Raw genomic sequence first — 24,178 nt, 5'->3', positions numbered from 1 at the left:
CACACTGTAATGGATTCTCAGAGCCGTACTGTTAAAATTCATCCTATTTGTGGAGTCCTTTCATAAAAATTAATTGATGCAAGCTCACATAAGCTTAAAATCACCAATGAAAAGTAATTGGTTTTCATTTTGATGTAACTGATGATATAAAGCACACAGGTAGTTCTTCATAAGAATATAACAATTTATTGCTTCTTTGACGGTGGCTGAATAATTTTCCCAAGGTCACCAAAAGACATATTAGCTGAGCCTCTTTTCGCAGGTTTTGCCTGTGAAGAAAATCAAGTATTAATTTTATCATCCTTGTATATTTTATTGAAAGTTCTGAAAGCATGAACATGATGTACAAAGAGACACACAGCTCACCAAACACTTCTATGAAAAAAACAATTTTCCAAGGGATAATTATAAAATGCATTCAACTTAATTTCGAATTTAATACAGATTTATTTCAAAAGAGTGGTTTAGTTTATACAACTAAACCTGAATAGAGTAATTGACATTGTGACTCTTTTGTTCTTAACAATGTTCTGTAGAAGGTGAAACTACTGAGTTTTAAAAGCTGCAAAAACTGAAAACAATGGAGGACATGCAAGACTTTCTCCAATAACACCCAGTCTCATAGCTCCCACACAGGCAAATACCTTATTCACCACCCTTTCTGAGCATAAAGAATATTTGCATTTTAATTTCATAATACCTGTGATTCATGAGGCTTCCATCCAATCATATACAGAATCTCAAATGTTGCAGGTACAGACCCATCTTCACTACCATACATTTCTGAGAAAATAAAGATAATAATTTAGAATTATCTGGGAAAAGATATAAATGCTGTCAGTTTCAGTATTTGCTATAATATCAATAACTGGGATTTTTTTAACCTATCCTGGAAGACAAAATAAAAATTACTATTTCAAATGTGGTATTCATATTTGAATAAGACAGAATTATATATGCAAGGAGATTTACAAAAACATTCAGTCAAAATACTGAAAAAGCAGGTGCTTTTATTCATGCCAAAGATCATTCGGATTCATATTTGAGTCTGTCATAAAGACACTGCTTACCTTTGTATATTGCTGCAGCAGCTAACATTGTGTCCCTATGCAGCATGGGTTTTCTATTCCAAGCACAATTGCTTTCACCCATCCCTGAAAAATTTAAAAACCACATTTTTAAACTACACTTTTATTAAGAAGGAATTCATCTGTTTTCTAAGTCTGTTAACCCATGTAAAATACAAGGTTATTAAAACCCTTCCAAGGACCAACTGGGCTCAATTGTTAACAGCACAAATACTTACCTTGCAAATCATTCAGCACTTCAAACATCCCTGGATAATACACTTGGATGTCATCAATGTCCTGAAGTAAAAGAACATAAAGACAAAATAAATTGTATTTCTCAAAATAATACAAATAAGAATGCTAATTTTAACATTCTAATTCTGTACTTTGTCTTGTTATGAAACAGGTACATGGTATAAGTGGTTAAAAAGCACATTTTAAGCTGCTTTCCTTGTTAAAATTGTTACAGCTCAATCTTTTGCATAAATAAATATTACAAAAGTTTATTCATTTTTTAGCATACTCTGCAATGAAATAGTTCATGCAAAGTAAATGTGTTTTCAAAGATGATCAAAAGATGTAAAGGCAGACTGCCAAGCTGTAAACTAAAAAAGTCTTTTTCAATATTCTGCAAAGCACCATTACGGAAATTTCAAGATGTACTAAACATTCCTTGGCTGCCTTGTATCGTAACCTACAGAGAATAGTTTTTTTCAGAACATCAAGAGGATAATATGGAATACAAAAAGAACTGGAAGGAAGGCATAATATCTAAAAGTCACCTAAGCCTAGATGTGAAATTGGTCTGTACAATTCGTACTGCACATGAAATTTCATAGATTTTTTTTTAGATTGGCACAAAAAAGTATTACAAACACGTTAAAAGTGCTTCGCTTGATGGTATTTTCTTTAAAATGATAGTAAAAGGTGTGATTCTTGTGTTAAATGACATGGCTTCGAGAAATAATAATTTGTCCTACAAGACCACGTTGGGTGACACAGTACAATTTGTAAACTTACAACAGTCAACATGTTAAAGCCAGCCTGGCCCAGCAGGTTTCCCAGGTCTGTGACCGCAGTGTAGGGAGACACGTGAGGTGCAAAGCCCCCTTCCCGCTCCAGTTCAGCAAGCTGCAGTGAGCAGCGCAGTTCATAGAGAGTCTCCCCCCCAACCATGGCTCCAATGAACACTCCGTCAGGCTTCAGGACGTGATGGATCTGCAGGGGCACAGGACAGGACCTCATCCTGATGCACCATTTTACTTGTATTTAAGAAGTGTGGTGCCATGGATGTTCCTGGGTGCAGTCCAGATTGAAATAGCCGTATCTGTGGTGCTGTGAGTTCTCCCCATGTTCAGGTGGCTTTTCGCTGTATACTCCTCTTTCCTCCAACCTCCCAAAGCCACCCAGGTTGGGGCAGATTGCTATTCACAATTATCTTTTGCTAGAGTGGGTTTCAAGGGGATTTCTTGGGGGGTGTTCCAGTAAAACCGCTACAGGACTATAGAGAAACACCTTCACAGCCTCCTCTTGTTTGAGGCCCGATTCTCCAAAGAAAAAACTCTGATGATAAACAATTTGAGTAATGCAAATTCCTCACATTTTACAGCAAGATCATGATTGTACAGTATGTATAATCCTGTTTGCTCCCCCAATATTTCTTCTTTCCTTATTTAGTACACCCCTGTCAAAATCTCCGTTCTTGCTAAATATTTGAACAAGATGATAAATGGATGACTGTTGATAAAAAACTTTCAGCTCAACTCTATTAAACATTTTGACACAAGACCTAAATAATTCAAAGAAAGCAAAATATTTATTGCAAAGAATGTGTGCTAATGGGTTTTTACCTGCCGGAAAGCCCCTGGGAGATCATTTATCCAGTGCAAACTGTATAGAAGAAACACATTTAAAAAAGTGTTATAATAATAATGTATATAGCGCCTTTAAACATGGCTTTTCAAAGTGCTTTACATAACAACAACAAAAAAATATTATATTATATTTTGTACTAGAAGGCTCTGAAGAAATGAAAAAGAAGTGCTACATTATTTCATACCTGTATAATCTTAATGTAATGATTGTCAATCAATATGGACTAAATGCATGCTGCACTTCCTCCTTAGAAATCATCTCCTAGTAGTGGAACTGGATGCAATGAGGTATATAAATTAAAAAATCAAAAAGAATGATTTAATACTTTACATTTTCTTGACACTACATATTTCATTCCTAATTGCAAATACAGCTTCTGACTTTGACAACTTCAGTAATCAGCTTCACAGAAATGACCTTGTACTTGTGAAAACATAAAACTGCTGCAAATAATTTACAAAGATGTTACAGCAATAGCACCAGAACTTAATGTCCATGTGGCAGCTTCAGCTTCTGTCGATTCGAAAATGGCACTGATATTGAATAATACCTGAACACAACAGATAAATCAAATTTTAGAATATCAACGGGCAATACTGATATGTCACTGTCTTAACTACATTTGAGAAATCAAACATGAATAAAACCAATAACCTTAAGCTGCTGACAACGAGATCAAATGTGTTCTCCTTGAAAGGAAGAAACTCTTCATCTGCCAGTACTCTGTATGTAGGGATTTCAGTCTCTTTCAGTTTCTGTAAAAGTTAATCACAGATTTATGATATCTTGTACACTGGGGTTTACATAGACATTCTACTTTTGCCTTTCAGTTGCAAATATGTTTGCCCTTCACTCGAGAATGGCCTTGAACTACAAATACAACACTGCGTAACTCTTAAAAAGAGGCATCTGCTATATTTTTTTTCTTAGCTATGTTACAAAAGAACCACCACAATCACTCCTGGTGAACTATTGCAGCTGACACTTAGTGCAGAGGATTCCAGTAGTTTTGAGGTCCCTATCCCACTCCCTTCAGGTCCCTTCACATGAAGCCTTGTACCTGTAGCTTCGTGTGGGTTGTAATTTTAAAAAAGCATTTATCAAATCAGTTTGCAAAATGTGCAGGTTCTTATCTATTGCAAAGTGATTCTTCAGGTTTGATTCTTAAATGAATTATACTACACACGCATATGACCCAGCAGTGACCCTTACAGGAATAAGTAGCTTTCTACTAATGGACAGATGTAAAATCCCTTTTAAGCCCAGCACAATGTTCAGTAGTGGACAGTATGATGCCACCTTCTGGCACAAAAAAGTAAAAGGATATACAAGTCCGTTTATTAAGTGCTATCCAATTTAAAAAGTTTAAACTTTAATACTTTCATGTCATTTTCAAGTGCGTTTAATATGATCCATCACTTTCACAGAATGCTGTTGTCTTGGTGGCAGTATGAAAGGTGTTACGAATATTTAAATGCAAGTGCCTAATCACACACTGTTGAGAAGCTCTGCTCTGGGCCACACTGTCAGTTAGTGAATGGCAGAATGGTACCAGTGTACAAACAATCTCGGAGACAATAGAAACCTATTACTTGATTAAGATGCAAATAGATTCATCAAATAAATTAGCAACTCACCAGAGCATTTACTGTGACATCCATTAGGAAGAGCTTTTCAATTGTTTCCTAGAATATTAGGACAGATATACAAAAACAAATAGATCATATCTGTGTTAACAAGTTTATTTGTTTGAAACACCAGGAAAGGATTTCAGTTTGATCAATAAGGGATGAAGTCATTGTCTTTCACACTTGAACCCCAGCAACATTTTTAAAAGTACCTTGTTCAAGTGCAGGGCAATGTGACTTGCTCCACAGCCAATGTCCAGAGCAAGAGGAAATGTTCTACAAAAAATAAAGATGGACATGCAATATTACTGATACTGTCATATATGTACATATCACATATACGTCTCATTTGGTGAGCCAATTACAGTTCTATAACCCTGTAAGACACCCAATACTGTTGAATTATCCTGTCAAGGGAGATGAATGGAAGCCAAAAACAGGACATTCCTTTACATATTCTTCAATATATTACAATTTTTCAATATACAAATAAAATGGATAATGGATACACAAAACGTTTTGTAGCCTTGTATCACACAAATTGCACTTAAACAATAAACAAGTAAACAACTGACCAGCAACCATTTCACCCTGCAACTAAAAACTAACAACCCACTGAAGCTCAGCAGGTATGAGCCTGGCCAGTACCTGGATGGGAGACCTCCTGAGGAAGCTAAGGTTGTGGCTGGAAGAGGTGTTAGTGAGGCCAGCGGGGGCACTCACCCTGCAGTCTGTGTGGGTCCTAATGCCCTAGTACAGTGCCGGGGACACTATACTGTAAAAGGTGCCATCCTTCAGATGAGACGTAAAACCAAGGTCCTGAGTCCCTGTGGTTATTAAAAATCCCGGGGCATTTCTCGAAATCAGTAGGGGTGTTAGGCTGGCATCATTTGCCTTTACCAATCATGGCCTTCTAATAATCCCCATCTATGAATTGGCTTCATCACTCTGTTCTCCTCCCCACTGAGAGCTGATGTGTGGTGAGCGTACTGGCGCACTATGGCTGCTGTCACATCATCCAGGTGGGGCTGCACACTGGTGGTGGTGGTGGAGGGGAGTCCCCATTACCTGTAAAGCGCTTTGAGTGCAGTGTATAGAAAAAAGCTATATACAGTAAGTGTAAGGAATTATTATTATTATTAATAAAAATAAGTTTTAAAATATCCCATCAAACTGAATCTTGTTTTAATACATTTTGTTTCTTAATTGTTTTGTGCTTTGCTTCTTTTTGTTCTTTGAGAAGCCTTTTCAAAAGCTGTCTTTTGCTGGAAACTGGTAGGAAGTAACTGTGCAAGGAGGACATCAGATATATAATGCAGAACTGTCACTGAGTAAGCTCTGTTTAAACGACACTGTTACAGACATTGCTTCTAAAGCAGAATAAGAAATTGAGTCTAATTTACTCATGATTGGTTATGTTAAATAATCTCCAAAATTTTCAAATGATAAAATGTAAATACATTTTGATTATCATTAGACAAAATGTAACTGATGCCTCGGTTGCTCTGTAGAGGTTTCTGATCTTACCTTGCGATATCAAAAACCCTATCTGCAACCCTACTGCCAACCTATAAATATGCCAAAAGAAATAGTGCATCAGTAAATCGCCTTTAATTACTCATCTTCTAAATGCAGGTGAAAATAAGAAAACACTGTGAAACAAACTGACCGCTATAACTCTGTTCATACTGTTTATTTTGATTACGATGTTACATTGTATATCTGTGCCTACAGCATATACAAAACATAGACATTGTCTTGGACACATAACACTTTAAATGCTTTTTATACAGTTGTTGCATAGATATCAGAAAATAAAAATTATCAAATATATGGTCCTCAAAAAACAGTACTTCTTACGTTTCTAACGTTTCTCAAATTTTACCGAAAACATTCTGTATTTAAAACAGCATTCTAATATCATATTCTATTTAATTAATTGATCGTGTCAAACAGAATCAGTAAACCTAAACAAATTAAATAAACCACCCCACACATACCTCGTCTCTCAGATAATGGTATTTGTCACCGTCCTGCAACGCTGCAGCCCAGTTTTTCTGCCTTCTTTTCATGTTCCTATCAAATATATTCATGGAATTCGCAGTCCTGCTGGAAAACCATCTTTTAAAGTTAGCGCAGCCCTTGAAGGCAAGACCCTGGCTTTGGTGTGCCAACTGTCCTGAGGAAAGCACGACTTTGCGTGCCCTCAGCCAGGGACAAAGCATACAAGAGGTAGAGAAAGCCCGTCGAACGATAAAAACGTTGTTCATATTGTCAAGTTATCAGTAACAACTCAAAAGACTAAAGCCATTATGCACTACCGCGATTTCAAGGTTTGCTCCATTCCTTCACTCTGACCTTTGACAGACACACAGGAGAACAGAACAAAAACATGGAACTGGGGTCCAGCTCAAGAATGGATTGATAAATATCAATACTGCATGCACTACTCCGATTAGTGGATGTGCAGTGTGATAATATTAACAATACCGTAACACTTTTTTTAAAGCACATAATATATAATACCGAATATAATATACAGACAAAATTTGCATCTTGCAGCTTCAGAATTTCAGACCTTCAGAATCTGTTGACATTTATATATATTTTTATTTTTTTAATCCAATCCTAATAAAATAGATGTTCTACAGTGGAATGCAATCATTTCACAACTGCTCAGTTACGTTTTATCGTACTTTGTACTAAACTTTACTATGATTTTTTTACTATGATTTCGCCCATTAAGATCAGTGTGTTTTGAATACTAGACACTAAGATTGTTCCATTTGACTTGCCGTAGAAAGATGGACTTTCACGGAAGCAATGGATTGTGGGAGAACCATGTGGATGGGATGAGATTTTGAGAGTACTGTGAAGAGACTGAGTGGTTTTCTTACTATTCGGGTAAATATTTTCTATTTCGAAAACGTTCATTACTGACATTCTCGCAGGGCAAAAACGTTTTAACAGTTGTATGTTGAATTAAAATTGCATGGCAGCCAAAAGATAAGGAATACGTGATTTCTTAGATTTAGTTCATTTGTTGATATGGTACTTTCAATATAATGTTTGTATATTTTTGGTTTGATCAGATGCTGTCTGAAGACGATCGCATTTGTTTAAAAGATGGAAGTAACAAAAAATAAAATGAACGCTTTTTTAGTTACAAATGTGCTATAGATATATCTGTGTTTTCTGTTACATTTTATATATAATTTATAAAAACACGATTTTGTACCGGTGCGAAGTCATAGGATAAAATAAACTTTATCAGGCGCTTTTGTCTATTATTCTTCCTGAAATCTTCCAGTTTATTTTTTTTCCTTAGGAAAATGATTTTCTTAGATCTCATTATTTATTTTATTTCCATCGTGTGACTGATTATGATGTATAGGACAGGATCCAGTTTGTGCACATGTGAGGTGCACCACCAACCCGGGTAACGCACAGCAGATCAAGTGAAGGAGTGACCACTTGCTTCTAAGTTGATTTAGGGTGGAATTTTAGTTAGGCTAGATTAAGCAAGACCAAACTGAGATTTAGCCAGATCAGTGGTGTTAGCACTTCTTCTGTTGTGAATTGTTCCCTTTGACCTCTAAGAAAGTCGTGAGGACATCAGTTAAATTTCTAATTTAAAGGACATTGCCTCATATAGCACTGCATAGACTGTGTTTACTTAATCATTTTCTTTTCAGTTTGCAGATCACTTTTTATTGTCTTCCTGTTGTATTTGAAGTTCAACATGGCCTCCAAAAACAGTGAGAAATCCGATGAGCGATTCAGCCGGATGAAGCAAGACCCACGTTTCTGGGAGATGCCTGAGACGGAGCAGAAGATTAAGATAGACAAGAGGTTTCAATCGATGTTCCATGACAAGAGGTTCAAGCTCAAGTACACAGTGGACAAACGGGGTCGTCCCATTAACCACTCCTCCGCAGAGGACCTGAAACGCTTCTACAAAGTGTCAGACTCAGAAGAGTCCGACCATGAGGAAAAAAAGGCAGTTCGGAAGGCAAAGAAGAAGAAACAGAAGTTAAGAGCCAAAGTGGATGTTGAAGGTGATCTTGAGGAAGAAACCGAGCAAGAAAAACCCAAAAATGAGGATACGAAAAAAGACAGCACGCAACTTGTGGGGAACGTGTCTGAAAAGACTTCAAGGAAAGGAACAGGCAAAAAAAACACTTTACATTTGAGAGAACTCCCAGACAGCGGTGATGGATCTGAGGAAGCAGTACAGAAACGCCAAGGGCTAAGGGTTTCAGTAGGGGAGAAACACTTGCAGAAAGGTAAAGGAGAGGAGAGCTCAGCCCCAGAACAGCCCACAAAGAAATCGAAAGCAAGAGCGACTGTTTCTGATCCTGAAAAATCAGGTTTGTAAAAGTATATCAGTACTATGATTTTGTACTACTGCCTATACTACCAGGATTTTTTAAAAAAAACTTGTATTTTCTGCAAAATTACATTTTGAACTTTCACAAACTGGCCTTCCTAAATTTCTCTTCTTAAAGTGAAGAAATTTCTCACTTATTCTCCCTGGTCTGCTGTGCATTGGGGCTTTCGGACTGTATATAATGGCTGCTCCACATCACCCAAGTTAATGCTGCACTTCATTAGTGGATGAAGTGAAGTTGGTCCTTTACTAAGTGCAAAACACTTTAAGGCCCTTTGTGGTAAAAAGCTTTATACAGGCACAAGGAATTATTGTTGTATTATTTGATGTTACCGTCATATTCATTTTTTAATTTATGAAAATCTTATTTAGTGAATGAAGAAAAGACTAAGTTTGACACGGATGATGAAGATGACGACTCTGGTGCTGACCTGTCTGAAGTCGAGCAAGATGAGGAGGAGGGGAGCAGCGAGGAGAAGGAGGAGGAAGATGACTCTGATGAGGGGAAGAGCACGGAGGATTCTGAAGATGAGTCTGAGGAGGAGAGCGACAGCGGTCCTGATCTGGCCCGAGGGAAAGGTAACATTGAGACCAGCTCAGATGAAGACGAGGAGGACGATTTAACAGACCTGCTCCAGCCTGAGGAAGAATTGGAACATGACTGGGGAGAGCTTTGGAAAGATGCCCCTCGAGGTGACAATGTGAGTTGAAGGAGCATTTACATATAGAGTTCAGATCATTATCCAGTTACTTTATACAGTTACATATAGACCATCATTGTCCTTTCACTTCTCCAGACTGCAGTTTTCAAAGCGAGAACACCCTTTATAAATATTAATATGAAAAGACGAATAATGGTTTCCACAGCTGCTCAGCCAGTAAAGGTGCTTGTTTGAATGCAGGTAAAACTCAATAATTCTGATGGCACTACCTGCCCTTTATTATTTAGCATTTTGGTAATTTGTTTAGCATTGTTTTGTCTGAACAGCTGGATAGGCTATGATGTGTTTCAATTTCAGCGTAGACATGAGTGATGCTTTTAATATGCAAACTGCATCCATGAGGTATACACCTGCCATAGGACTAGTCCCCTGTTGTGGGGAAAATGTGGATTCTGTACTGTTTTAAGAGATGTATGAGATGTGCGGTGATGTTCTGAATAGGTTACTCGAAGGCTTGCGGTGTGTAACATGGATTGGGACAGACTGAAGGCCAAAGATTTGCTGGCTTTATTCAACTCTTTCAAACCCAAAGGAGGAGTTGTGCTCTCTGTAAAGGTAAGAAACAGTGCATCCCTACAATGATTCTACTAGCAGCACATCGGGATTTGTATAGTCAAACCCACTTGCTGGGCAGAAGGCCGATGGAACTGCAGGCAGTGCGCTGACAGAGGCTGCAGTGCTTTTCATACAGGAATTCAAAACCGCATAGGGGATAGTGATGTAGTAAGCAGGGAACGCCATTCAGAGATTGTGGTCGCACAGGCGGGGGGTCAAAAACCAGTGAATCTAAACCAAAGCACAGTTCAAAGCACAGTGGGGAATCCAGGAGCCGTGGTCAGAACAAAGCTATGGTCTGGTCCCGGGTAGGACGGCAGCAAAGCACGGAGAGAGTCTGAGGCCAAGATCAAGAAATGCAAACAGGGACCGAAGCCATGAGAAACGCAGAGCATTACACAGGGTGGGAAATGATCTGCATAGGGTGGTCAGGAAGCTGATTAAGGGCCAGGAGACAAAACAAAAGCTAGGGAACAAGCCTGAGAACTCAAGAGTCCTTACTCTATATTAGAGCCCAAACATCCCTGAATCACCTGGAGCGGCGAGAAGGTAATCGCCTCCAGGTGATCAGGGTCAGCTGTCGGTCTGCTTCATGGCAACCGCCACTGAGTAACGGGTGAGTGAAGCAGAGACCAGCTGCTACGCCAGGGCTAGCCCACCCCACAGAGCCACAGCTGGGGCGAGCCTGACAGGCCATTGCACATTGTCATCAAGTGCAAGAGAATTAACTTTCCATTTCCTATATTTGTTCTTAGTTATTCATGGGTTGCTGTATGTTTGGCGATCTTGTTTTGTTTATTAGGAGGTATACATTTTTTTAACCTGTCCGTTTTTCAGTTTAAGATGATGTTGCTTTGATTTTGAATTCATGGTGCATTTTAGCGTGTTTAACTTAGTGTCTTTCTTGTATTTTCCAGATCTACCCTTCAGAATTTGGGAAGGAGCGGATGAAAGCCGAGCAGTTGCAGGGACCTTTGGAGCTGGTCATATTGCCCGAGAATCCTGATAAAGACACTGAGGAAGAGAGGTGCAGGGAATGGGGCTTTCATACTTTTGTACTAGTTTGGTTTCTGACCTGAGATGGTGTGTTGTTCCAAAATCTTTAAACACTGCTGTTTCTGCTGCAGGTCCAAATTGAAATGTTTGATGCCTTTAAGGTGTTTTTTTTGCTTGTATTTTCATAGGAGCTGCAGAGTTCTGCACAACACTGCATGCTTTTTGGGGTTCTTTTCCATCCGAACTCTATTTAAACGAATTATTTGCTTTACTGTTGCTGTTTCTCGTTCTTTGTAATGATGTAAAAATGGTTATGAAACCTGCTAAAAAGCCAGCCTCCAGGATTAGGCCTGTGCTTCCCAAGAGCACGTGTTGCTGAAGCCACAAGGTGGCAGTGCTCTACTGCTGTATAGCAACTAACAATTCAGAGCGATGTTTTTTATGCAACAGTTGATTAAACCCAGGTAGATATGATACTGTCTGTGATCCTTAATCTGGGTTTTAAAAGCACTGAGATTTTATAACTGTTCATACCTCACAGCTTTGAGAGAACTGTGGCCCTTGTAGAACATGTAATTTTCTGACCTAGTAGTGCTGTTTTCAGTTCATCAGTGTTTTTGTTTCTGTGATAAGAACTGAGTTTTTGCTGAATTATGTTTTTGTTTCATCAACACCCCCACCCCGACCACCACCTCCCATAATAGGCCATGTTATGGTAGGAGCCATAGCCAATTCTACAATAAATGTGAAGTCCGTAGACCAGTAGACCGCAATAATGGCAGAGCAGACTTGGCAGAGGAAGAAGGTGTGATTTGATTTGACAGTGGTGTCTTGATGCAGGCTTTATCGTGAGAAAATGAGGGAATACCAGTTCAAGCGCATGAGGTACTTCTACGCTGTGGTGGAATGTGACTCCCCAGAAACTGCAGCTAAGATCTATGAGGAGTGTGACGGCTTTGAATACGAAAGCAGCTGCTCGGTCGTAGACCTCAGGTAAGGAAAAGTGTTTTCTAGCTATACATTTCTTAGTAAACCCCCACTAAGTTAGTTGAGAGCACTGATATTTTTAATGGTGGCAAATTCAGAACTGAATACTTCTCCGTGTTAGGAAGACTGACAAAGAGTCCTTGATGCTCTGAGTTAAATTTAAAATATTTGGGGCTTAATTCTAGGTTATTAAATGGTTTAAAACATTTAGAAGAGCAGAAAATAGTTCATTTCTGCAGACAATTACAAAAAACAAAACAATCAAGTACTAATAAGAGAGTAAGAATGTAACATTTATTCAGCAAATGTGGTTTTGTAGTAGTTCTTTAATGCTTTTCAGGCTGAATTTCAAAGTATGTTTATACTGAACATATTTCACGAATTACAATTGGGAAAGTTTAATCTGTACTCCCTTAAGACTGTAGGGGACTCTTTGGTGTGTTATTATGTATTCTGATCTATTTCTGAAAGAGAACTGAGCATTCAGCAGAAATAATACCCTATGTGCGTTGTCCCTGGGCGCCTGGGACGAAATTTAACTCATGTCTCCAGTGAAATGAGAGCAGTGTTCATGGTTGTGTGTGGTAATTTACGAAGTCACGACACCATTGGACTGTTTCAGCATTGCTCTAAATACCATTGCAATGTTCAGGTCAAAACAGAGGTTCATTTTGTAAGCTTCATAGGAAAACTGTCACACCAATCGGTAGCTTATGATGAGCTTCACTTTTCTCTAAATGTGAAATTGCCAGAAAATAATTTGCTCTCAAGTTGTCTGTTTTTAATTTGTCTTAAAAATGTTTTCTGTGACTTGCTAACCAGAAATATCAAGGAAGCTTTTAAATGGATGAAGTGAAGCCTGTTTTTTTCCATTGCGTTATAAGTAGGTGAAACATAATTGCTTGATAATTCCTGCGGGTTTCTGACACACCTCCTGAATTATTATGGCTTCTGTTTTCTTTCACAGGTTTATTCCAGACGATATTGCATTTGACGAGCAGCCAAAAGATGTTGCGTCAGATGTTGATTTGGCTTCATATACGCCAAAATATTTTAGCTCAGCAGCAGTGGCAACTTCAAAGGTAGGGTGGGCAGGAAAACGTGTGAGCTGTTTCAAACGAATAAGAGTCAAGCGCTCTGGATAAACCTACTCATAGAAGACATGAAGCCCTTTGTATCTCTCTGCTAAACTCTGATTATTTCTCCCTAAAAACCTTGGAAATGCAAAGGAGGACTGGTTATTCACAAGAAATTGACCTAAAGGTTGTGTGGTAGTAGACCATCATACCTTTTGTTATGTTTTTGTATGACAGATAATTGCTGGTATGACAAGTACTTTACAGAGTGAGGTTGACAATTTTGAAAGGGCTCTAATATCATGCCCAGCCTCACTGTGTTGTTAATATTGGGTGTTGCTCCAATAGGTGTGTTAAGTTGAAATTGATACTGCCAAGAGTTGTCTAGATAAAAAATGTAAGGACTGTTACAGATCCCACAGCATGCTGCCAAGGGAGACTTAATTTGCTGGTTTCCAGAATCTTAGGAACTTAATACTGTTAATTCTCACTACACCCACTCTTGCCTTCTCCCCTCCTACTTTTCCACCAGCTGTCCTATACCCAGACTCCATTCTCCCATGTCCAGGATCCAGTCTTTCTCCACCCTTGCCCTTCGGTGATAAAGTAAATTATCCACAGAAATCCAAATAGTCACTAACCACCTTTCTGCAGTCAGTAGGGTGATGTCTCATCTCTCTAAATCTTTAACTCTTACACACTTTAGTACCAGTATTCTTGCTTCAGAAACTGGTGTGGCAGTTTGCTAATTGTAGTTATTCACTGTAAAACACACCGACAGAGGATTACATCATTACTTTGTATGCTATATTAGCTCTGTAATCTTGTCTTGATGTGTTGTAGCTTTACTGTTTTATATTATTGTACACTGCATTTGTAGCTTTATGCTTACCTTATCATAACGTTTTTTGTGTACTTCTACACAATGAAAACTTTGTGAATGTTATATGTCACTCAGGAAGAGGATATCAGCTGCTATTTACAGTCTTGGCTGCTCTTGATGTCTGGTCAGTCTGTGTGGTGCTTTGTCTCGGGAGTCAAGAGTAGCTGTGAGTGGGCAGGTTGAAGCAGACCTGTGCTGACATAAGGCTTTCCTCTGGCACAGGTGGAGCTGACCTGGGATGAGACAGACCACGAGCGCGTCACCATGCTCAATAGGAAGTTCAAGAAGGATGAGATTATGGATATGGACTTCCAAGCCTACCTGGCTTCCTCTAGTGAGGAAGAGTCAGATCAAGAAGGTAACCTGTTGCAGCAGTTTCAGTCAGGAGAGTTTATGATCAGTGCTTAAACATCCACTGCAAATGACTTCATCTACTGAGTTGTTTCTAAAATGTGGAGTTAAGTGATTCATGAGGAACCCATTTTACAAATTTCATACAAAACCATGAATATATTTTTATATACAGTTTGCAAAATATCTAACACATTTTTGTAAAAATATTTAGAATGTTTTAAACTGAGGTTATATGAGTTGAAGCCTTCTGCCGCAATGCGGATCATTTCCCCTTCTGGAAGTATAAAAACATTTACTGGAGTTTCCTTGTGTTTATTAAGAACCCTGACCTCATCTTACACCGAGACCTATGTAGCATAGCCAGAAAAACTGATCTGCACTGTGAAATGGGTTAAGATTCCTGTTTCTTCCTTTCTTTAGCTGAGGATGCAGATGATGAAGAGAAGCGAGCAAAGAAAGCCCCAAAAGATGATGCGGAGCAGATTGCAAAGTACCGAGATCTGCTGAAAAGCATTCAAGACAAAGATGGGAAACACCAGGAAAAAGACATGGAAATGGAAATCTCATGGGTTCCAGGTAAACCAGTGTCCTCTCCTGATGTGGCTCTTAAGCATTTCAGAATTTCTTTGCCCCAGATTTCTTTTATTTTTTTATAATGATATCACTGTTCTCAATCTCAGTAGTTCCAGATCCATGAGTAGTGCAAAGGAACATTATCTAATCTAAGGTCAACATTGACATTTCTCTAGTCTAGAGATTAGGTTTGCAAAGAACAGCTGCTTTAATTTAAGAAAATAAACCTTTTGACATTTTTTAATTGCTTAAAAAATGAAGTAACTACTTCTGAAGTTTTAAGGTAACGATTTTAAGTTGTGAATTCTGGGTTATTTACCTTGGAAGTTAAGGCCTAAAATTTAGGTTGTCTCCAAGTGACAATGTCATTAATTGGAAAATACTTTTTTGCTTTTGGAAAAATATTAAATTGCTTTTCATTTACTTTAAATTATATTTAATTAATAGATGTATATGTTTGCCTTAGGGCTATTTCATACTGTGTGAACCTTGATACTGTGATTTATGTCACTGATTTTTTTATTGAGGATAAGGATGTTTCATCTTAAATGGTTGTGTTGAAATACTATATTCCAAACCTAAGGCAATTTGGCTACTCATCTGTGCAAAAATAAAAAAAGACTTACTCCATTAAAAAAACTCTAATTAATTTTTCCTTATTGCATCAGATTTACTGGTTTATTTTCACTCGTATTACCTCAGTATCTTGTTTTCTCTGTTTTGTAACAAAACATTTCAATGGTGGGAAACATAAAGAAGGTATGAATTATGAAGATATTTTAGTGTTGCTGATAATACAATTTAAAAACAGCTCAGACAGACATGCCACCATATGTTCAATTATATTGTTCATCTAAAATGTCAGTCAAAAGGAAAGTAATCAGGTAATGTTAATATTAAATAATTTTTCAGGTTTCAGCTTTCATTATTGTATGTAATGCCAGATTTGGCTTCTTATATATGATAGCTTAAAATGAATACTTATCATTAGATGTGGCAGGATTCAGAAAAAATACAGATATTACAGAAAGAAATCCAAGTGGTTTCATTTTTAAAACATGAGAATATGTGCTTTCCTTTAATATTAATTTTTTCACGCAGCTGCCATCTATTAGTCACTCAAACATGTTTTGTTTTTTTAAAGAGTATGATTCTTTTAAAAAAAATTTTTTTTTGCATTTTTTCAAATTCTACTGTAATACAATGCTAACATTCTAAAGCCTGTACTGTCAATACAGGTGAATAGGGTTGGTATTGTCTTACATGTAGTTAATTCATGAGCCCCACAGAGTGCAGCGCTGCTTGAAGCCATAGACCCACTGTAGTGTTAGTAAAGCCTCAGTATGAACTACACTAAGGAATGACGGATCTGGCCCAAAAGAAAGAAAATAATGTACATAAGTGTTGATGTTGAATCCTCTTAAATTAAAGATTAGTTCAAGGTTTTAGTTGTAGTAAAACGAGCTGAAGTTTATTGCATTTGATCTCAAGTAATGAAATGAAAGGTGAACAAGCATTACAATAGATAGGATACAATCAGCTGATTGTTTGGGAGACAGTTCTCTGATTCATCTTAATTGGTCTATATGAATATGTACCTACTGAAGTTGCTCATTGGCAATTCAGAAAAAGATAAGGCTTTTTTATGATCAGAACTAACAGTGTGACAAAATAGGCTCTGATTCAGGGGATGGTCTTCCAGTGCAGCTATTCCTACTAAAGAAATGTCTTCTGTTCTTTTATAATTATTGGAAAAGAGGTGAGGGTTTAAGAGAGGAACAGTCTGTTTTAACACTTCTAGTTTAATAGCTACATAGTTTAGATTAGGCTAGAAAGCTTAGGCTAGAAAAAATTTTAAATCCCAAATAAGGATATACTGGACAGTAATGCCTGAGCCATAGATGTAATAACAACGAAGCAGGGAGTCTTATGGTTGGTTAGCTAATGATAACATGTAGGTCATGAAAACAGATTGAAAACTGGATAGTAAACAATTTTAAGAATTTGCATTGACTTCACATATGACAGTAGTGTTAACAAAAAGGGTGTATTTAATCTGAAAGCAAGAACTACCTGATATAAACAGCCCTGGAAAAAAGATTGTGTAACTTACTGCTCCTTGTCACAACATAGATGTTGGATGAGATTTTGTAATCCATACAGAAGAGTGTTGACTATAGTTTGAGCCCAACCTGCAGCTGTTAAATTGTGTAGGTGTGTTTTAAAATGTTATCAAAGCTTACCATAGTTAACCTTAGGAAATCTGCTGTAGCATCTAAAAATGGGCAAGAATGCAATGGTTTAACAGCAGTTTTATATTAAAATATTATTTTATATACAATATACCAAATAACAGAATGTTTTCATCTTGCCACATAAACATCTGTCTTATCAGGCTCATACTTGTTATTCCTGGAGTGTGTTGAACTTGTAGAAACTGCTGTTTGTTTCATGTCATCTGGATTCTCACTGCAGACATCTTTTTAATGTTTTCAAGAACAAGATTAATGGTATATAATCCCTAAACGACATGAGCGTACTAAAATATGATTGGTAAGATTAGGTTATAACACTATTTTCTGGCAAGGGCAAATTGAATTTGTCAAATCTCTGTTACGAAATACATACATACAACACGTTTAAGGGTTTTCTTTCAGGATTCCTCTGGGATTTGCTTTGGCAGAACTTTGTGTAATAGCCTGCTGGTTGTTTATTTTTGCATGTAATGAAGGATTTGCAGCAAAGATTTTCACACTAAGCTACTCCACTTCAAGACGTCTTTATGGCAAGCAAAAAATTACTTTTGTGCTGTAAAAACATCACTTCTTATCTTGTGCTTTAGGAAGTGGTCAGGAAAATTGCGGCTCTAAAATATTAAATAAAGAAGTGTGGATCCTGTTGCACAGTTTAAGGGGAGACAGATGGCTCAATAGATTAAAGTTAATCGATCTTCACTTCTTCACAATCTTCAAGGATTCTTTTCTTATATAAGTCAAGAAATGAATCTTAGTCCCCAAATTCCCCTGAGCTTAATAAAACCCAAACAGTTTGGATTTATTTTAGAAGGTCAAATTCCTCACAGTTTGTATGTTCTCCCCGTATGTGCTTTAGTTTCTTCCAGGTGCTCTGGTTTCCTCCCATAGCCCACAAATATACTGGTAGATTAACTGGCTTCTGGTAGAGTTGGCCTTAAGTGTGAGTTTATGCGTGACTGTGTTTGTGTGTCTGCCTGCTATGGACTGGTGCACTGCCCAAGGTGTGTCCTGCCTTGCGCCCATTGCTTGCTGGGATGGGCTCTGGCTCATCCGTGGCCCTTAATTAATTGGGGAAAAAACGTTTAGAAAATAGATGGATGGATAATTCCTCACACAAACTGACAAAGCATTAACAAGAAAGGAGTCCTGACCCCTGGTAGCTGGTGGGGTCATGCTGTGAGCTGACCAAGTTGCCTAGAGAATATGTGAGAGTGGGTTCTAGCTCTCCGAGAATTTGCCATTTCATGATGGTCTGAGATTGGATGTGTCTTTCCCTCTGCAGACTCCTATAGAGCCTAAATGTTCTACAGAGAAATGGACAGTAAAAACATAGAAAGTTCAGTGCACGGTACAGTTTATGGCTTTCTCTAATCATGGTCCTTGTTGTTTTATTTTAGTGTTAGATTGTAAAGACAGATTTACTAAGTATTTAATATGCTTTTTAAACTACGTGTTCTGCATAGTTTTAGTTATTTTGCTGTCGTGTTAAGCTTTTCTATTCATAGTTTTACATAACTATTTTCAAATCATGCTAAGCAGTCCTGCAAATGGATAAAAACTGGCATGAATTTTTGTGGGTATTGTGGGTATTCATGTAAATATATTAATCAAAATCCTCTGCCAAATTCACGAACTGTATTCTCCCACAAATCGAGGCTAACCATAGAACAGTCATATCTAACTGAATCCTGGATATCAAAAATGAAAAATGTCTAACTGCCTAGAAGATTGCTTCAGTATTGCTATTGCCTTGAAAATTAATCTTCGTAACTTAATTGATTTTGGTATTCCACTGGGTACTCGGAAGTTGTGGAAGGGAAGAATTTCCAGTTTGGAAATTTCCTTTTCAGCCTCTGGTTTTCTTTGTTTTTGTTCAGATGTGCCCGTTTGACAGATTGATAGCTGTGATATAAAGGACATGTTTTCTGGGGTGGACATTGTTTGAAGTAGAAGTTCTCTCACTACCCACTGTCGTTTTCGTTTTCCTTTTCTTTTGTGTGCGTGTGAGATTTCAGGACTCAAAGAGACAGCTGAGCAGCTTGTGAAGAAGAAGCTGGAGGGAAAGGATAAACTGACTCCATGGGAAGAGTATTTGGAGAAGAAGAAAGAAAAGAAAAAACAAAAGAAGATGGAAGGGGCAAAGGTAAACATCACTAGAAATGTAACGCCACTAAAAGTGATGCAATGAGGATCCCTGAAAGCAGTGGTAAAAAAGATATCCTGCAGTGCCCACAGGTGGCTAAACAAGTAAAAGCACTTGTAGTTTGAGTTCTCAGATCCAAAAAACAAGCTGAACTATCACTATAGTATCACTGCCTGACCAAGGCCTGTGGGAAACATGCTGCTTTGTTGCACAGCATTGACTCTTTTGACATGTGCTATGGGATCTCGCAGAGTTTAAGGGGATTAATGGTTCGTTTAAAGGCTAATTGATATTGTCCTTTCACTTTGTTGCAGAATGGATAGAATGTTTTCAGAGTTAAAAAGTACTCCCAAGGGGAGCTCTCACTAAAATTTGTTGCCTAGCCTTGTCGGGAAAAAAAGCCTTGTCCTTAATTATGTATCTGTGATCTTTAAAGGCTGATTTAGTTTATTACAGATTAAAGAGATTGCCTCCTTTGCAGCTCCCTTTGCAGAATTTTCATAGAACACAAAGTTGAGATGAACTATAGGTCTGGAATGCCCTTCAAAAGTGTCTGTTTGCATAAAAACCGTGTGCCATACTGAGATCACCCCTTGAAATCCAGAACTTCAGTACTACTCCTAACGGCCTTGTGCATACTTTCATCAGGCTCCGAGAGCCAAAATAAACATCATTACCAAGCATATATGATTAAAGAAAATAAGATTGTTGTTGGTCCACCCAGAGCCTTTTACCTTTGATCACTTGGCTGGCTTACAGATGCATAGTTCTGGGAGCATTTTTGTGCTGCTGGAAATTCTGTTTTCACAACAAATGCCGGATTTGGGTATTTGTTTTATTTTGATGTTTCTGCTTATGAACACAGTGTAGGCATGGTAGTTACTCTCAACTCCAATGTGGCTATTTCCATTTTGAATTGTTAAAATTTCTTCACAAGATGTTTTAAATAACACCAGCAAGTGGGTCTCTGTCTAGTTGATTTAGGCTAGACTACATCCATGTTATTGTTACATTTAAAGCTATAAATTAAGTTAAAGTAAAACTTAAATTATTTAACTTTTTTTCTTTTAAAAATGTCCTAGAAAAAGAGAAGGTCTCAGCAGTTAAATAACTCTTAAAAAGACCTGAAAAGGGGTTTTTGTTAATCTGAAGATGTACAATTCTGCTAGTTAAAAACAATCACCTTTTATATAGTGGCATTAAAAAAGTAAAATGTGTATTGGAACAAATAGTGTTTGTTGCCTCCCAGTATTATTAAGTATGACTTTAAGGAACTGTCAGCACAGCTCAGAACATGTGACTTGGTGTTGCAGCCTGCTGTTGGGTCTGATCTCAGTGATGATGACCTGCCTCCTGATGTCGACCTTGATGACCCTTATTTTGCTGAAGAACTGGGAAAAGGAGGTGAGATCTGCTGGGAACTGCTTGGTCAACCTTCCCCATCCCTGCTTTGGTTTTGATAGATAAACCTTTTTAAAACAATTTTCCATAAACACTGGTGCCTATTGACTAAAGTATATGATTTGTAACTAAACTACGGACAGTACGTGTTGTAAAAAGCATTTATCTTCTAGCACCAATATATAATTAGTACTTTAAAAATGAACAGGCTTCAAAGGGAAATACAGACCTGCTGGAAGATAGCAGTGAGGGTTTAACATCTGTGTACGTACCTGTCTTGTGCCAGGAACAGCGCTGAAGAATAAAAGCAAGGCTAAGAAAAATAAGAAATCCAAGGAGGAGGCGAGAACTCCAGAAGAAGAGGCAGAGCTAGAAAAACAAAGGGTAATGTTATAGTCAAGCTTTACATTTTCCTGGCATAAAATGACTGCAGCTGAAAAATTTAACAGAAATACTACTATCCACAAAATGTTCATGTAAAGCTAAAAAAAAATCTACAGGAGTAAATAAGAAATGCTGTTATATGAAGATAAAAAACCTTACTGTCGTGGATCTGTTACACTTGCAGTGTTAACACCAGTTGATCTTCAAATGGATACACCCATACTTCTTTTAACTCATTTTCTTTAAATGAAAATTCAGTACCACAAAGTATGTGAATGGTTACCCACATTTCGAATAATGAAAGCCAACGGTGAAACTGTGAAGAAGCGATATAAAGAACAATTTCAACCCCCCCCCCCCACCACCACCACCTGAGTGTAGAAGAAGGTATGACTCGTTTCATAACTCGTCTGGGTTAAAAGCTAATGCAAAGCCTATGGAGTGGCAGCAGAGGCAGTGTATGTGTGATAGAGGTCATAGCATCTTGCTCTGTGCATTGTTCACCATTGTGTGTGCTCTTACTTTGCAGAAGATTATTGGACTGTATCATCACACTGTAAAGGTGTTTATGAAAATTATTTTTTTTATTACACAATTACACAAAAAGCAAATGAAGTGGTTACTGTACAGTACTATACTTAGGTCTTATTAAACTAATTACTGTAAATAAGCAGAGTTTTTTCATTAATAACATTCACAAACCACAGTATAAATGTAAGTTGTTATTATTATTTCTTTTGTAATTTATATATGAAAAAAGTAAAAGAAGGGCTGACTTTTTTGGGGGTCTGAAACTGTCATTTTTCCCTGTAAGAAACAATGGAATTTTTTTTTTCCTTTTATGAATTTTCGCTATATGTAAGAGTTTCTGGGAACAAATTACGTTTGTAAAAACATGTTCGGGTGTATTAGATTGCATCGGCCACCTAATTTTCACACCTGCCTCTAGAGAAAACCCCCACAAGGTTTGTACAAGAAGCGACAGAAGGATGTTAATGATATTAAATTAAGGAGGTGTGCCTGTATGTTCACAGGCTGAAATGGCTTTACTGATGGATGACGATGAGGATGAGAACCGAAAGCATTTCAACTACGACAAGATCGTGGAGCAGCAGAACCTGAGCAAGAAAAAGAAGAAGAAGCTCTTGAAAAAGAACGAGCTCCTGGAAGAAGATAACTTTGAGGTTAGAGCCTTTATCCTTTCTTATTGAATTAGATTTGTTATTCATTGGTACAGCAAAATATTTCATTGATTTACCTTTATTGGAATATAAATTTGTATTTGTGAGATGGAAGCATATGTAACATATATTTTTTGTATGATATTATCCATGCTACAGCTGTATATATGTTTGTATAATTGTTCTTGAGGCCTGTAACAACAGTATCTTGCATTAACACATGGAACAGCTGAAACCACCAAAGATTTGTATTCCTTTTGAAAACATTTACATATTGCTGTGCACTTAAAGTAGTTTATTTAACATCAAGATCAAACCGTCCATTTGCTGTAAATAAGACGCATCTCAGTAAAATTTCGCAATAACTGTTGCCAGATGTTGGGTGAAAGATATTATCTGCTTTAGTGCAATGAATTGGAAACAGTTAATGAGAAAATTAAATGGGGCAATAAGCACTGTACTTGAAGCTTAATTTAACCTCTTTGTTTGACTGCTTATTGTCCTGATTCATTGCATTAGTAAAATGATAATTGGAGCTTTTTTTAGACTGGTAAAAAAAACAGTAACCCTTTGCAGAAAAGTAAAAGTGAATCTGAATTTGGATGGTGCAGCACTAAAAGCTAACCTGTTCTTACCTTGGTTGCAGGTTGATGTGCAAGATCCCCGGTTCCAGGCAATGTATACCTCCCACCTGTTCAATCTGGACCCCTCTGAGCCCGCCTTCAGGAAGACCAAGGCCACCCAGAGCATCGTGGAGGAGAAGAGACGCCGCAGGGAGGAGGCTGCCCAGAGGAAGGAGAGGGAGCTGGAACAGGAGAGCCCTAGCAAGCTAAAGACAGGCTCCAAGACAACTATGGACCCGGGACTCTCCATGCTCGTGAGATCCATCAAGAGCAAAACCGAGCAGTTTCAGGCGAGAAAAAAGCAGAAAACGAAGTAGCTGTGGACAGAGAAGGGAAAAAAGGGAGAAAAAGTATGGCATGATATACTGTATCTTAACATGGTTAAGCTCTGGCTCTTTGAGGACAAGGGAGCTGGAGATAAAAATCTGTGGCCTTCTCTCTTGGATGGCATACCCATTATTCCAGCAACGCTGATTTCAATGAGTTTTTTCCACTGAAAGGGATAACAGAAGGTCTTGCGTATGAGAAAGCCTCTAACAATTCAAGTAAAACTAAACAAGATGTCATTTTAACTTAAAACAAAAAGCTCTAATTTGAAAATGTCCCATTGACATTATAATTTTTGGACATGAAGATGACAATATATAATGTAAGTGTCATGTAAGTAAAGCCTTTTGAAGTGAAACCCCAATGGAATGTGGTGGTATAAGTGCTTTCTTTGAAGCAGCCAATGTGAACAGCTCAAACTTCGGATGATGACTTTTATGTTGTATAAAAGACTCTCTGTGCTCTTGTTCTGGCTTCAGTTTGGCCTGAAAGGCAAATTAGTTGAGTTTATATATTTCCAGAGCATGCAGACAACAACCAAAGTCACGAATCTTTTAAACAAACAGTTGGCCAGCAGTGAAGAAGAAAAATGACAAAGCCCCTAGAGCAAACCTAGAGAATTTTGTGGGCTTGCTCGGAATTGCAAGATGCTTTGCAGCAAAAAAGAGTGATCTACACTAATCATTTTATTAATGTTTTATTCTTTTAACTTGGAACTTATGTTAATATCCCAGACTACTTTTTCATGTCATTTG

At 37.7% G+C, this 24,178-nt stretch overlaps 2 protein-coding genes across 2 annotated transcripts; one reads left to right on the top strand and one right to left on the bottom strand.

Moving 5' to 3' along the window:
- Window positions 1-163: 163 nt before the first annotated feature.
- Window positions 164-6,973, bottom strand: ndufaf5 (NADH:ubiquinone oxidoreductase complex assembly factor 5). Its single transcript, XM_088934239.1, has 11 exons — window positions 6,574-6,973; window positions 6,101-6,141; window positions 4,786-4,849; window positions 4,583-4,630; window positions 3,600-3,700; window positions 2,921-2,960; window positions 2,091-2,288; window positions 1,307-1,367; window positions 1,071-1,154; window positions 701-783; window positions 164-269 (listed from the first exon to the last, which is right to left on the bottom strand). Exons 1-11 carry the CDS (start codon window positions 6,841-6,843, stop codon window positions 186-188), a joined length of 1,074 nt encoding a protein of 357 aa, XP_088790365.1. The 5' UTR covers window positions 6,844-6,973; the 3' UTR covers window positions 164-185.
- A 423-nt stretch (window positions 6,974-7,396) lies between these two features.
- Window positions 7,397-23,787, top strand: esf1 (ESF1 nucleolar pre-rRNA processing protein). The gene is made up of 14 exons (XM_088934056.1): window positions 7,397-7,477; window positions 8,269-8,943; window positions 9,336-9,664; window positions 10,127-10,240; window positions 11,158-11,267; window positions 12,077-12,229; window positions 13,191-13,305; window positions 14,405-14,540; window positions 14,957-15,112; window positions 19,380-19,507; window positions 20,821-20,911; window positions 21,195-21,292; window positions 22,327-22,476; window positions 23,120-23,787. Exons 2-14 carry the CDS (start codon window positions 8,316-8,318, stop codon window positions 23,411-23,413), a joined length of 2,502 nt encoding a protein of 833 aa, XP_088790182.1. The 5' UTR covers window positions 7,397-7,477; window positions 8,269-8,315; the 3' UTR covers window positions 23,414-23,787.
- The last annotated feature ends 391 nt before the right edge of the window (window positions 23,788-24,178 follow it).

Source organism: Atractosteus spatula, chromosome 15, assembly GCF_055471065.1.
Source record: "Atractosteus spatula isolate fAtrSpa1 chromosome 15, fAtrSpa1.hap1, whole genome shotgun sequence".
NCBI lineage: Eukaryota > Metazoa > Chordata > Actinopteri > Semionotiformes > Lepisosteidae > Atractosteus > Atractosteus spatula.
The sequence above is the reverse complement of the archived record's forward strand: the minus strand, read 5'-3'. Positions and strand labels throughout refer to the sequence as shown.